Source organism: Cynocephalus volans, chromosome 14, assembly GCF_027409185.1.
Source record: "Cynocephalus volans isolate mCynVol1 chromosome 14, mCynVol1.pri, whole genome shotgun sequence".
NCBI classification, from domain to species: Eukaryota; Metazoa; Chordata; class Mammalia; order Dermoptera; family Cynocephalidae; genus Cynocephalus; species Cynocephalus volans.
The window spans coordinates 100893870-100908442 of NC_084473.1; the positions used below are offsets into that span (position 1 = coordinate 100893870).

The 14573-nt window shown below is 42.1% G+C and overlaps 1 protein-coding gene across 1 annotated transcript in view; it reads right to left on the reverse strand.

Moving 5' to 3' along the window:
• Positions 1-272: 272 nt before the first annotated feature.
• Positions 273-14573, reverse strand: part of SLC9A4 (solute carrier family 9 member A4) — a 51915-nt gene continuing 37614 nt past the window's right edge. Inside the window, exons 9-12 of the mRNA XM_063078692.1 lie at positions 11894-11990; positions 7134-7265; positions 6187-6271; positions 273-610 (exon numbers count right to left, since the gene is read on the reverse strand). Coding sequence (XP_062934762.1) covers positions 273-610; positions 6187-6271; positions 7134-7265; positions 11894-11990 — 652 coding nt within the window. The remainder of the gene's footprint in view (positions 611-6186; positions 6272-7133; positions 7266-11893; positions 11991-14573) is intronic.

The window sequence follows — 14573 nt, forward strand, 5'->3', positions numbered from 1 at the left end:
TGCACAGTCTTGGTAGAAAGTTCTTAGGAATTCTTAGTAACTTCTGTCGCTCACAGGCAATTGATCTACAAAGGTTTCCCAGCTAAGAATGTGGTAAGGCTGCGAGTTTGTTTTCAGTCCTCTAAAAAATCTTCCTGCTCTTATAGATACATATCTAATGAAATCAAGAACACAAACTCAGTAGCTCTCTTCTGAACTCTAAAAATCCTTCTTCTGTGATAACAGGAATATGGACTCTTGAAAAACACAGAAATAGTCTGTGGACAATAAACCTATTTTCTTTGGAGCAAAGGACTGTGGGACTTGTGGTGTTCCCTGCTGTGTGCATGCTCAGCTGTCCACCTGGATGCCCTTGCTGAGGCCTCTTCCTCACTTTCCCCACTGGATTCACGCTCTTCGTCCACTGCGTGAAACGGCGTTTTGGGCCTTAAAGCCACCCTCCTGCGTCCACCAACGTGCTCTTCTTGGCTTGCGTTGAATGCCTTCCCTGCTCTGTGCAAGCTCCGCATCGGGATTATTTCTTGTGTCAGTCGTCTTTCCTGAAGAAACCCTGCTGGAGCGTGTGCACCGAACGCGATGGACGGGAATCTGGGATGGCTGCTATCCTCATCTAGGAACACATCATGACAAGAAGGGGGAACAAGATCAGAGTGAAGGCTCAGAACTCAGATGGCAAGAACGCGGAGTGAAGCAAAGCCCGTCCTGAGGTCCCAGCTCTCACACTCAAATTTCTTAGCAGAAGGTTTTCCCTTTTCAAGGTCACCACTCCGAGGGGACAGACTGGGGGGAGCTATATGCGTAGTATTATAAATAAATGGGAATGCATGGAATTCAGGCTGCCTCCCCCAGGTAAGTAAGGTAGTGTATCAGGCTGCCTCCCCCAGGTAAGTAAGGTACTGTCTTTTCACAAAGTCAGATCAACTGGCCGTAGACACAGGCCATGAGGCACAGAAATGCTTTGCCTTGTTAAAGGCCAGTGCTAAACTGAAGGGTACATGGCACTGCCATATGCAAGTGGTTGTTCTTTTTCAGTTTGTTTTTTAAGATGTGGTTACCAGAAAGCGTTATATCTGAGTTTCATCCCTTTGACCTTGAAAAAGCCAATCTCAGAGAAGCAGGAATGCAAGGGGGCCACAGTAGACAGCAGGGTGTGGCCGGATGCTCTCCTTGCAAAGGAGCAAGGGCGTGAACAGACTGCGGCTGGCACATGATGGCAGTGATAAGGACAGTAACATCCATTTATTGAGAACTTACCATGTGCCTGTCACTGTGCTAATTGATTGACATATAATACGCCATTTAATCCTAACAGCCCTTGGAGATGAGTAAAATTACATTATGATCCTCATTGCATAGGTAAAGTGGCCGAAGTTTCCTAAGGGTAAGTGACTTTTGGTAGCACACAGCTGGTGCAGATGGGACTGGATTTGAGACAAGCCTGTCCAGCTGAGACATCACCACTGGGTGGTGTCATCTCTTACACATGCCGTGTGTGGGTTGGGAGGGCCATGTCATGAAACCAGGAGCCATTGGGACCTATGTGATGTCCCTGTCAAGTTATCTTCCAAATACCTGAGCCCTGCCAGGACTCTGGGCTGCCCCAGCTTCAGTGGGCACACATCATCAAAGGAGTATTTCTCACAAATCTCACTTATTCTCATTTCCTCAAAATCATGACTGTATAAACTCACTTTCTCTTTAAACAGTCTCCTGAGATTTTAGGTATTTTCAGACATTTATATTTAAATCTGAAAGCCAAGCTCTTTCTCCCAAAACGAAACGAAACCCCACAGTTAGAACAAATATGCCAAAGGTTTACACTTAACAAAATGGGTTTAGAATGTGGGACACCAGAAAGTCTTAAAATATCCTAATAATGTTTTTGCAGAACGTGACCAAATTATCCTGAGAAGGTAGCTTCGAAGTTGGGGGGGGGAGGATCAACTACTTTCAAAAAAGAAAACGTTAGTCAATATGTGTCCATTTTCTCGTGACCTCCCTCTCATTTGCGTTCTGTGACGGCGCCGGCACTGGAGTCCTCTTGATCCTTCGGTGCCTGGAGCACAGTGGCTCGGGCGCTGCTGCCACTCACCGGTTCCTCGCCCGACCCTGGCCCCTGCCTTCGGGCGCGCGGGACGGTCTAGCCGCCGCTTCCTGACCTCCTTCTGCGTCATCGTAACGTGGGGTCCACGCACCGGGAAGAGGCTCGGGCACGTGGCGGGCAAGGTTCCACTCCACTCGAGCGACAAGGTCTGGCCAGGGTGCCAGGCGGGGCAGGGGCCGGCGACTGAGCCTCACCACCTTTGCACGGACGGCGCAGTTCCAGGGAGCGGGCAGTGGACGCCTTTGCAGCAAAGTCTGCGTATCTGCTCTCCTTGCACCTGACTGACAGCCTCAACCTCTGGACGGGGCGCCCGGGGCGGGGGAGAAATAGGGAAGGTGCTTCTGCTAGGGGCAGGGGCTGGGCCGGGCTGGGCCTAGCCGGGCAGCACCAGCCGATGTAGCGCGCTCTGTGCAGACACCAGACCTGCCCTGCAACGTGCCCCTCGCCTCACCCTCCCGCCACACTTTTTTTTTTTTTTCCAATTCTGGTGAAATAGACATAATATAAAATTTACTATTTCACCCATTATTTTTTTCATTTTAACCATTTTTAAGTGAACAGTTCATTAGCAGTAAGCACATTCACACGGTCGTGCAGCCCTCACCACCACCCACCTCCAGAACTGTTTCCTCTTCTCCAGTCCACGAGGGTTTTAAGCAGCCTCAGTGCCCACAAGGTTTTTCCAGGTGGGACTTCTCTACTAATAACACCAAGTGAGCCCCGAAGGCAAAGGAGCCTCAGAAAGGTATGTGGAGTCCCCAAAACCAGCACGGAGCTCCCAGACAAAGAGCAAGGGATGTCCTGACCCTGGCGGGCCGGGGAGAGCTAGGTAGGGAAGCACTCTCAGGGTCTCGGCCTGGCTAGCCAGGGACTGCCTGCTCTCTCAGGGACACCTCCCTCCATGGGCTGCCCGAGCACCTGTCCACTCGCTCCCCAACCTTCTCCTGGTGAACAAAAACTTTAAGTTTGGAGAGAAGGTGGATTCCAATAATCAACTGTGCCCTGCTACACACTGAGGACCGTCTCAGTCTCACCTTGATCGTTATTGCAAGTCTTTGAGATTTATTAAGGAAAACTAGTTGCTAAGTGCCACTTCATTACCTTCCTTTCTCAGACTTCTAGTTAAATCACTCTCTTTGCTTTCCTAGATGAAATTTAAAACCAGTTGAACGCATTTGAAAGAAAAAAGAACTCATTACAAGTAAGATTTTATTCCATGTCTAAATTAATTCCTGTAGAACTGACACTTAGAAGTGTTGTCTTGCTTTCCAGGAACACCTATATCTACCCATGTCAAGTCTTCTTTAATGTCCCTCAACAGTAACAATAATAATGACTAATATTTCCTGCACATCTTGGTTCCAAGCCCTGTCTTAACAGCATTATGTATCCTGTTCATGTGTGTACCTGGAGGTATGTGATTGGCCTCACCTCCAGGCAGCACCATTCTAGGTGGGAGGTGCCAATATTATCTCTGTTACAAATAGGAACGTTTTATTTTGTCTTCATATAGGTCCTATATGTGTGTATTTTCCTTCCATTTTATGGCTTTTAATGAAAGTGTAAGTGAGATGCCCTTTAGTGAAGGCATCTGTTGAAAGGAGAAGATCCTCTGACCTAGTAATCTGGTGAATAATGTAAATGCATTTCCTGATGTCAAACAGCCCCTGCCTTCTGGAATAAGGCCCCCTTTGCAAGGTGTATTATTCCTCTAATGTTCTGCTGCATTTTATCTATAATGCTTATGTATAGTAGTGCCCACATGAGTCTGCTCTGTGGTCATCTCCTGTTACCACAGTCTTGTGACATTGATGCTCATCTCATAAGAAATAACTGTGACACTTTCTTGTCCTCTATTCACTCAGACAACATAAATACTACCAGATTATTTGTGCCAGGAAAATTTCTTTAAATTAATTTATTATATATCCTGTATCTATCTGGTGCACTCTTGTTTGGTTTGTTTGCTTTTGTTTGTGGAATAAACTCATTGATAACATAAAATAATACTACTTACTAAAGTGTGTTCTGGGAATGGATGATTATATCAATGAAATAGAATTGAAAGTCCAAAACTCTCTCCAGCATAAATGGCTTTAGTACAGAAAAGGCAGCATTTATTTCATCTTGGAGGAAAACGTGGTGTTGGGGTAGGAGCATAAGCCATTTGAAAACAATCTGAAGTACATTTCTATCTCAATCCATACATAAAAATAAATCTCAGATGGGTTGAAATTTAAATGAGAAAATTAAACTACTAAAGTTCTAGATAAAGAAAATTAGGTAAAAAAATTGGGGTAATCATTCTCTAATTTTTCTGTTGAAGATTGAGCAAATGTGATAAAAAAAATTTCTGAAAGGCAAATATGTCTAAAAACTAAAAGACAAATGTGAAATTTGAGGAAAAATCACTAGTAACAAATAGGAGAGTAAATGAGTGATATCCTTGTAATATGGAGTTCTTCAAATTCGTTTTTTAAAAATCAACAACCAAATAGAAAAAAATGGTCAAAGGTAGAAACAGAAAATTCCCCAAAAGAAATACAGTTCTCTCCAAAAGATACAAGATATTTAATCCCACTACAAGTCAAAAAGATTCAGATGAAAATTAAATATGGTGTATAAATTTTATGTTATCATATTGTAGATTACTCAAAAGTTTGACAATCGATCAGTGATAGTAAAGGTGTTGGGAAAGGACCATTCTCACAGACTGTGGGTGTGTGGGTAAGTTAGTGACATAATCTTTTGGATGATGTTTTAGCAATACATGTAAAAACTCAAAAATATGTGATTTTTTTACCTCAAAAATTTACTACAGTAAAGTATACTAAAGGAATAATTGGTTATTTGTGTAAAAATCAATCACAAGTGATCCAAAGTGCTTCTTATATATCATTGCTTATATTTATTAAAAATTGGAAATACCCTGTATATTTACCAATTAGGAATTACCTGAATAAGGTATGGTGCTTCTATATAGTTGACTATTATTCAGTCATTAAAAGTGAATACTAGATGCATATCTATTGACATGGATCTCTGTCCACAACACATTGCTGAGTGAAATAGGCAATTTATAAAAATTACAAAACGATGATATTTTGATTTTATATATAATATAATACTGCATGTTTGTTTTGGGGTTTTTTTTCGTTTTTTTGTTTTTTTGTTTTTTTTCTGTATCAGGTCTGGGTAGTGTAGGGATCAGGAGGGTGTAGAGAGAATTGTAGAAGAATACTAACCAAAATGTGCTGTGGTGATTGTATCTGGGTGTTGGGGTTTCAAGTGCTTTTAACTTTCTTTTTTATGCTTCTCTCTTCTGACTGATTTTGATTTTACATTAAGCATGTTTTAAATCAGAAAAAAAAGTTTCCTTTTAAAGAATAATTATTTACTCTTTAAAAATTTAATTCTAAAATTGTATGTGTTTCATTTACTAGAATTTTAAATATGATTTGAAGGCCTAAAAAAGAAAAATCAAAATAGACAATGTAGCATATTATATATATGACAAGCCACCTTTTGCTAATAGAAAATCATTTCATATACATATTTAAAAATAGTAACTTGGCTTTTACTAGAATAATAAGCAGTTTCAAATAATTTCAAGAATTGAATATTAAATGGGAAACATTTAATCAGTAAATTTGGTGAAATCATTTCAGTAAAGTTTAACTAACTTTGGAGAATTCTCCTTATATTTATACTGTGGGTGAATCCCACAACTTCAACAAAGCACCCCTTTTATGTTCACTTAAGACAGGGGTCAGCAAGCTGTGACCTGTAGGCAATGTCTGGCCTGGTGCCTCTGTTCGTATGGTCTCTGAGCTATGGGCGGTTCTCACACTTTTAAATGGCTCAAAAAAGGTAAAAGATAATATTTCATGACAAGTAAAAATGATATGAAATTCAAATTTCAGTGTTCACAAATAAAGTTCTAAGTTACCTCAATAAAGAAGTTGTTTTCTTCCTTTTCTTGTCGTATAAGTATCTATTTTGCCTCTTGGCCCCCAAACCCCAAATATTTACCATCTGATCCTTTACAGAAAAAGAGACAGAGCTGCCAAACACGCAATTACCTGTGAATTCAGCAGCCCTCGCACATCTCGCTGGCTGGGGGTTGCTGTAGGGAAAGGACAGGTAGTGGATGTTCTTGGTGCCAGCCTGTTGGTAGCAAAGAGAAACAAACAGCAGAATGAGCGACTGCAATTAAGAGCTTCACATGGCAAATACGAGAGTACTCCAAAAAGCTCGGGGGAAGATTCGTATTATCTTTTAATTCTATTTTTTCATGAACTTTTTGAAGTACCCTTGTAAAGTGAAGAACACAGACCTATATATGCTGCGTCATCTTGTTTGGGTTACTGGCTTTCAATCTTTTTTGTTGAAAGAATGCAGAACTTCAGTATTCAATATCTGTTTCCTCTTCCTCTCATGATAAAATGGACCATCATAGACCCCTCAAAGTTACTCCCCCAGCCCCAGTGAGATTGGGGTCGAGATTAGGGAGGCATCTACAAGTCCCAGTATGGTTGGTTTGGTATGGCCTCCAACAGGAAGAATTCAGATGCAGAATGGGTAACGGGAAGATGAGGCCCAAGAGTCTTGGGAAGAACGACTCCGTCCCTCTGTCTTCCTGGGAGAGAAGTAAGTCTGGAGGGCCAGAAGGCCTGGTCCATGGAGGTCTCCCTGCAGAGCCCACCTGGCCTCCAAGGGGGCCGGGTCTGGACTCGCAGCCCCTCACCCACCCTGGAGGGCAGTTGGCTGCCATGTACTCCCATGGGCAGGTGTCTCGGCTCCCTGAGGTCCTGGACCCAGAGGGGGAGGGGCTGCCTCGGTGCCCTGCACTCTCTTGCTTTTGCATCTCTCAGGAAACAAGGTAAGGGTTTTGTTTGTTCAAATATTGATGGCAGGTCACCTGAGTGATTCACCTGGTTATTCACCCTGTACAGGGACAGGCCCAGTTATCAGATGATAAACATTTGTAGACTGAAGGAATGTCCCCAGTCAACTGTCCCCAGCATACCGGCTTTGCCCAGGGCAGGCTGTGGGCTTTCCTCCTGCTTTCCCTTAGAGTGTTCTGGCGGCGGATCAGAATCTCTTTAGCCTGCTTCTCACTTGTTTGGGGTTTGAGGTTGTATTTGTTGTAGGACAGGGTCTGCAGAGAAAATAAAATGTCAAACACATAAGGATGTCTTCAGTACAACTTTCAGACCATGGAAACACCAGGAACCTAAGACTACTAGAGCAGCCAGGCACTGCAGAGGAGAAGAAAAGTCTGTGATCCGAGGTCACCGCTCTCAGGGCAGAGCTGTGGCTGGAACCTGTGCCTTCTGCTTGCAGAGCAGGTGCTGTGCATCTGTGTTGTCCCCTTTTGTCTTTGCAGCGATCCCTCCTGCAGGTACCCACAGGCTTTGCTGCCCTGTCCACACACTTTCTTTCCCAGGTCATGTTTTTATGCTAGGCCAGTGGTTCCTGGGCATTTGGATTTAATGGACAAGGAAATATCAAAACTACTTTGGGAATTTCCATGGCATTGCTTTTTAAAATTTTGCCAATTAAAGATATATACACAAACAAAATCAACCAATTGCTATCACCTCTCAACAATTCTGAAAGGAAGATCTTTTACCAAAGTAGTAAGAAATACATAATCTCAGGTTAAAAAATAGTACATTCTATTGAATCAATTTAGCATTAGGAAAATTTCTTCCTTGTCCTTACCCCAGGCCAGTGAAAACTTGTTATGGGCCATAAACAAACATCGGTCCTCAGACAGATGTTTGCAAAGCACTTAACTGGAACTTCTTCCCCCTTTCTTGTTCACAAGGTTCCCAGTGAATGCTCAGTTTCCTGGGTCAATGGATGACACACTGTGTGCACTGAAGTCTTGGTGGATGATAGGATCGGGACCCTGAGTGCTATTCCTCCCAGCTAATGGATAGCTGCTTTAATAGGGATATTCAGTTCAATGGCAATAGAGCAAATGTTCTACGTGCCAGTGCTGTGGCAGGCACAGGATTAAGAAAACGAATGAATTGGAATTCTGGTCTTCAAAAGGCTTACAGTCTCCTGGGAAAGTCAAAAAACAATGTCATGTGCTCAGGTAAGTGATAAGATATCAGGATCTGCAGGGAGTCACAGAGAACAGGTGAAGGGGACTTATCCCAGTCTTGGATGGGAAAAGTTTACTTCACTGAGCTGAGTCTCGAGAGATGAGTGGATGTTATCCTGGGAATTAGTTCCAGGAAGAGGCAGTATAAGAGCTAAGACATGAGCTTCCAAACAACTGGAGGGTGGGGCAGTGCTGGGGGCATTGGAAAAAGCTGAGAACATGTTTGTCACCACAGGAGAATGAAGTACTTCATTCGAAATGTTGTGAGATGAGACTGGAGAGGTAAGGAGGCTCTGGGGCCAGACCACAGCCCACCTGCGGAGGGGCAGTGACTCCATCCTCCAGGCCAGGTGTCTCTTAGGTAGGCTGCACCCACCCCAAGGGGTGCCATGAGGTGATCCACAGGGTGAAAGGAGAAAATACTAATACTTCTATTTCTATCCAAAAAAATACAAAACAGAATAAGCTTTAGAAGTATCTAATATATGGCTCTATAATGGGCCCTCACTTGGTACATATACGAGAAGGTCAAGTTTCCTGCCCGAACAGAAGGGTGTGTCCATAACAAGGAGGGGGTGACAACGGTGTCCCCATGGGTTTCACTGGCCTCCAGTTTATCATTTGCATTTTAGGGAATATGTGTTCAGTTAGTGGATCTGTGGTTTTCATCATCCGCTAACTTAAAGAATCCTCATGGAATAGATAATTGTCTACAAGCAGTTCCATGAAAAAGGCCCACGCTGAAGGCCAAGGGAACAGTGAGGAAGGGGCAAAGCCAGTCTTCTCTTCCTCCTGGTAAAAGCTGTTTATCAGTCACTTTTGACAAATTAACTGATTTGGTAAGAATTTGGACAAAAAAATTGAATTGTGAAGACAGTTTGAAATATGGTTTTTTAGTCTATCATCATCAAGGATGGACCTCAACCTACGTGCATTTTATACATTGAAATATTAAAGAATGATTATGCTGTCATGAAAAATATTTAACAATTGCTAATCCAAAATACAGAGACAAACTTTTACAACTTTTCATCATTGTTAAAGCCATGCAAACTGAATTCAGTGTGTGTGTGTGTGTGTGTGTGTGTGTGTGTGTGTGTGTGTGTGTGTGTGTGTGTGTGTGTGTGTATCTATGAGCATACATACATGTGTGTATACATGTATTACTAGTAGGAATTTCCTACAGCTAGACTTGGGGGAGGCTATACTTTGAGGAACATTTGGACAATTGGTCTTTGGTCTCACCTCACATCCCATCATCCACGTGCTTGTCTATTTTGCAGGGAGCATAGAAATTTCTATGCATATAATGTATATGCAAGTTTCTTCCCTGTATTTCTTACCGAGGCTTGAGTTCTATGGGAGGAAGAACTTTGGGCAGTATTCCTAATGCCTGGCCCATTCTGCTTGCATCTGAACTATTTGCTGAAGGGAACTAAAATTGAATACATGGTTTTCCTTCTTTGAAAGTCTGTAGAAATTCTGAGAGTCTCCTGACCATTTAAGCCACCCCAGGGACAGCTCGTCGATCTTTAGAATATCCTTGGGGTCTGGGCTGAGGTCAGTTTGTTCTCTTTTAAGTTTGGAAAGGTTTCTCAATCTCCGTCTGACTGTCTTCCAGAGACCTCCCTCTGTGGTTGTCCCACTGGAAACCTCCCGTGGTTGGTCCCTCAACCTCCCCACCCAGGAAGATTCCATTCTGGATGTGCTGAGTGGAGGGACTTCAAACAGGAGTGGCCAGAGTCCTCCCAGGGGCAACAGACCCAGCAGGGCCAGCTCACTTTTGGATCAAATGTGCATTAGGATCTCTGCATTCATGCTGGCCCTGACCTGAGTGACTCCTGACTCCCAAGATGACCTCTTCCCAGACATGCATGGGGAGAAACATCCCAACCACCCAGGCCAGAGGACCCCAGATGGCTTAGACACATGGTTTGTGACAATCCTCAGAAGTGTAGATTATCCACTAGAAACAGGGAAGATACAGCTCTCCTGGGTTGAACTTTGAGGATATTTTTCCTTCAGGAGAGCAAGAGGACCATGGCAGAAGAGAGGAGTCACATGACCTTGGTGAAGCTGGGGTTAGAGAGGACGGGAAGGGGTAGGACTGGTGAGCTTCACTTCCAGAGTAGCAAATGTGGATGCAAAAAGCCACCGTACAGGCTTGTTACTGTGCTGTGTTTACTGATTAGGCTCCCCCCGTCTAACTGCCATAGCTCAGCAGTGACCCGTGTAAGTGAGAAGAGGCCTCTGTGCTGAAATTTGGGAGCAGAAAGGAATGGGAATTCTTCTTAGAAGAAAGAACTCTGGAGGGCAGACCTAGTAGGACACTTATTAAAGAAGAAGGAAGTGGATGAAAAGAGATAACAGGCAGTGGAACTTAATTGACACTGGGCTGGAGTCTGAAGATCTCCATCTCCACTTCTGGGCCTTTCTGAAAATTCCACTCTCATCGACATGGGGAAAAGGCTGAGTACAGGTGCCCTCTGGGCCCTGGCCCTCACTGTGCTGCCACATGCTCCAAGCAGGAAGTTCTTGTCTATTTACCTAAGGCAAGATGTGATAGTCTTACTGAAACAGTTTCACTTGGAATAATTTGAAAGCTGTGGAATTTACTCTAATCATGTTATGATTCATGCTGACTTATATTCCTTCAGCTGGTGCAGAGCCTGTCACTGACACATGCCCCTTAATCATTGACCTTTCTGAAGCAGGAAGACAGAAAATGTTCACTTTCACTGAATTATATAATAATTCAGGCTCTTTCTAGAGTCAGGGAAAGAGCCCTGGATAGGCAATTACAAGACCTGTGTTCTTAACTTGGATTTGTTTTGTGACCTTGGACAGGTCAGATAATCAACTTGGCTAAGCTCAGCATCTTCTACTTGAAATGAGGAAATTTGACTACATGTTTTCTGCAGGGGCCGGGGGTTCCACTAAGACTAGGATCTATGACATAGTCACAAAAACAAAGGCCCTCTCAGTGAATCCACTTACAAGTAGATGCAAAAATTTGGATGGACAATTGAGTCCTTAATCAGAAAAAAACTCTGAATTAGATGACATGAATTTAAATATCATTTGGTTAAGTCAAAGTTTCAGGAGGACTGACAAACATTGTCTCCAGAAATGTTCTTGGTATGCAGTTTGAACCAGTTCCCAATGATTAGTATAGATTTCATACCTATTTTTAAAATTGAAAAATAAAATGCCTAATATGCCTCCTTTTATTCAGGCTTTCATCACTGTAGTTTCAACATTCTAACCTAAACATCTCAATTTCCTCATATTTATTATAGTTAATACGATTGAGACAACTGGACCGTCATCAGCGTCCTGGGGCCGTCTTCGTGCTGCAGGGTGGTGGCTGAGCCTCACCACTCCTCCGTCTTTGGAAGGAGATGGACACCCGCTGGCTCTGGAATGCACCAGTTTGCAGGGCTAGTGCATCCTGACTCCTAGAGACGGCAACTGGATTGGCATTTCTTTTATGCCACATGTGCCAATTTTGCAACAGACACATAACAATTTACTTTCTATTCTCAAGACTAAGCAGAGAAAAATCGTTTAGCAAGAGGCTGCTTCAGAGAGACAATGGGAACAAGAACCGACCCCTGGAGGAGCGGTTCCAAGGACACACCATAGGAACAGTGCAGGTGGCTGGTACACACCCTCTGTCGAACTCGGTACATGTTGCATGTCAGAAGGTCCCGCATGGACTCCACATCTTCAGGGGAAAGCCTTTTGATTCCTTGTGTCCTCTGGGCCCTGGAAACATCATCGGAGGAAAGCCAAGCATTATTCTTCCACCTTGGCGAGAGGTTCCACAAAAATAGCAATGACCCTTGCCCTAGACTGCGAGGAACCCCAGGTTCCTATTTTTACATATCTTTCCTATTGTTCTAGTAAGGTGATTACTAAAACCATGAGATACATGTCTTGACTTAAAGTTTCAAACATATGATTCTTTTGCCTATAACTTTTATTGTGGTAATGATTCTAACCCATTTTTTTTAAGTTTTAAGGTGGTGACAAGTTGTTTTTCACTCCAAATCTGTTATGAACTGACATGTTTGTAAAATACAATAAGAATCAATTACTAGAAAGTGATACCATAAAATGCAATCTAAGCATTTTGCTGTTAAATTCAACAGAAATGAAACTACTCAGTTAAAGGCTGGTTCTTTTTTAGTTCTGTGCTCATCTCACTGGGGACAGGTGACAGACAGTTCCTGGACCAACACCACCATCACTCCACATTTTGAGTAGCAATGATCTAAGAGAATATTAAAGTTTCATGAGCACATTTATCATGGAATTTTACCTTTAGGGATTTTATCTTTGGTTAAAGAATAATTTAAGAAACTAGAGTCACATTTTACGAGGGGAATTAGACCATTTATACCATGAAAGTCAGCCCAGCTCTGAGATATTGGGCACCATTATACAACCCCTCCCCCAAAAGAGTTCAAACACCAGGTCATGCCCAGGTTAGAAGTCAATGCACAATTGTCCTCTGGGAATTTCAAAGTCATAATATTACTATGGGAAGAATTCTCATGTGACAAATGCATTTGATTACAATCTAGTGGCAGTAGTTTTGAGAAACTTTTTATTAAATGATATGTACTCACTGTAGAACAAAAAAGAGAGAACTAAAGAAAATTAAAACCTCCTTTTAATACTATTGCCTTCCTTCATCTTGGTATAGACCCTAATGGGGTATTTGAAAAAACTAGCTGCAGCTCTTTTGAGTGCACAGGGCACTAAAGGTTTTAATATCTGCTTGCCGACGTTCTTAAGGTAATTGATCACAGAGATGAGTAATTATTATTTTCAATACAGACTACTTTTTCAGTATTTTTTCCCAATCATCAGTAGCAATATAGACATATAGCGAAGACATTTTGATAGTAATATACAACTCGTAAAAGGTTTTAAAAGACATGGATACTGGATATCATGGTATGGCCAGGATTTCACTAGCAATGCTCTTTGTATAGACTGACTAATGCCCTTTCTACAAAATTATTGGAATCAAAGTTTCCATATCTTAGAAATGCAAATGTCAACTCTATTGATATTCAGTTACCACCCTTGGTAATCTAAACATTATTATCAAGGCATTTCAACCGAGCCATTTAAATGTTCTTCAAATAAAATATACTCTGGTTCAGATACACTTGCACACTCACACAGTCTGAACACATTCCTATATTGTGATGGCTGTAATGTATTGCTAAGCATAAACAACAGCTATTCAAACAGTTCCATTTTCTTTGTTTATAATAAAGCAACCAAATAGGAAAAACCTTGATAAAGGAAACAGTAAAATTAAATTTGATATAGTAGTAGATCCAATTTAGCATTCTCTCCAGTTGATAATTTGATAATTGACCACTTTAGTTTTGTGTGTGTGTGTGTGTGTGTGTGTGTGTGTGTGTGTGTGTGTGTGTGTGTGTGTGTGTGTGTGTGTGTTTAACCTGGGCAATGGAATTTTGTTGTTGTTGTTGGCTGGTATAGGGATTAAACCCCAGACCTTGGTTGCTCTAACCAGTCAAGCTAACCAGCCAGCCAATAATTGACCACTTTGGGCAGGACCAGACTTAACTAAAGGCTGCTGTCTGGAATGAATACTACAGATATCCCAAAGGAATCGCCTCTCACTGATCCAAGCTGAGAAGCTGCAGTTATAAAATTATACAGAGGCATGACTAACTTAGGCAAGGTGATACCCAGAGCTTTCTTCGTGTCCCTTCCTTAGCAAAATCATCCCTGAAATGCTCATCTCCCAGGCATGGGAAAGATATAATCCTTAGGAAAACTGAATTGGTAATAAATCTCTAGGTCAAACAGTCAGATGAGAAGCTGAAAGCCTCTTGTCATTGGAACATTCATTCATTATCCATAAAGGAAATCTCCATCATCTTAAATAAAAGTTCAATGGTAATGTCATGGCTACTAAAATCAAACTGAGAAAATCTGAATTTTAATGTATTTAAATACAAGGTTCTCATTTTCACATTTCTCTTAAATCTTTATGCTATAATAATGTAAAAGGAGGCTTCAATTCTTTTTCTTTTTCCTTTTTTTTCAGGTTTCAATTCTATTATAAAATTTAGTAGAAGATATATTCATGCTTTAGTATAAATTCCCAAAAGATCAAATATTACACCCTGATTCATTTAGAAGAATCTGTCTTGTTCTAATAGCTTAGACGTGAGGTCCATAGGAAGAGTCTGTTCAGATGACTGGAATACTGGCCCTCTGCATACACAGTTATGCCCACCAGCTGCTCTGGGTGTGCAAATGCCCTGCATCATTTTACAGAGGCCACCAAGATGACCAACA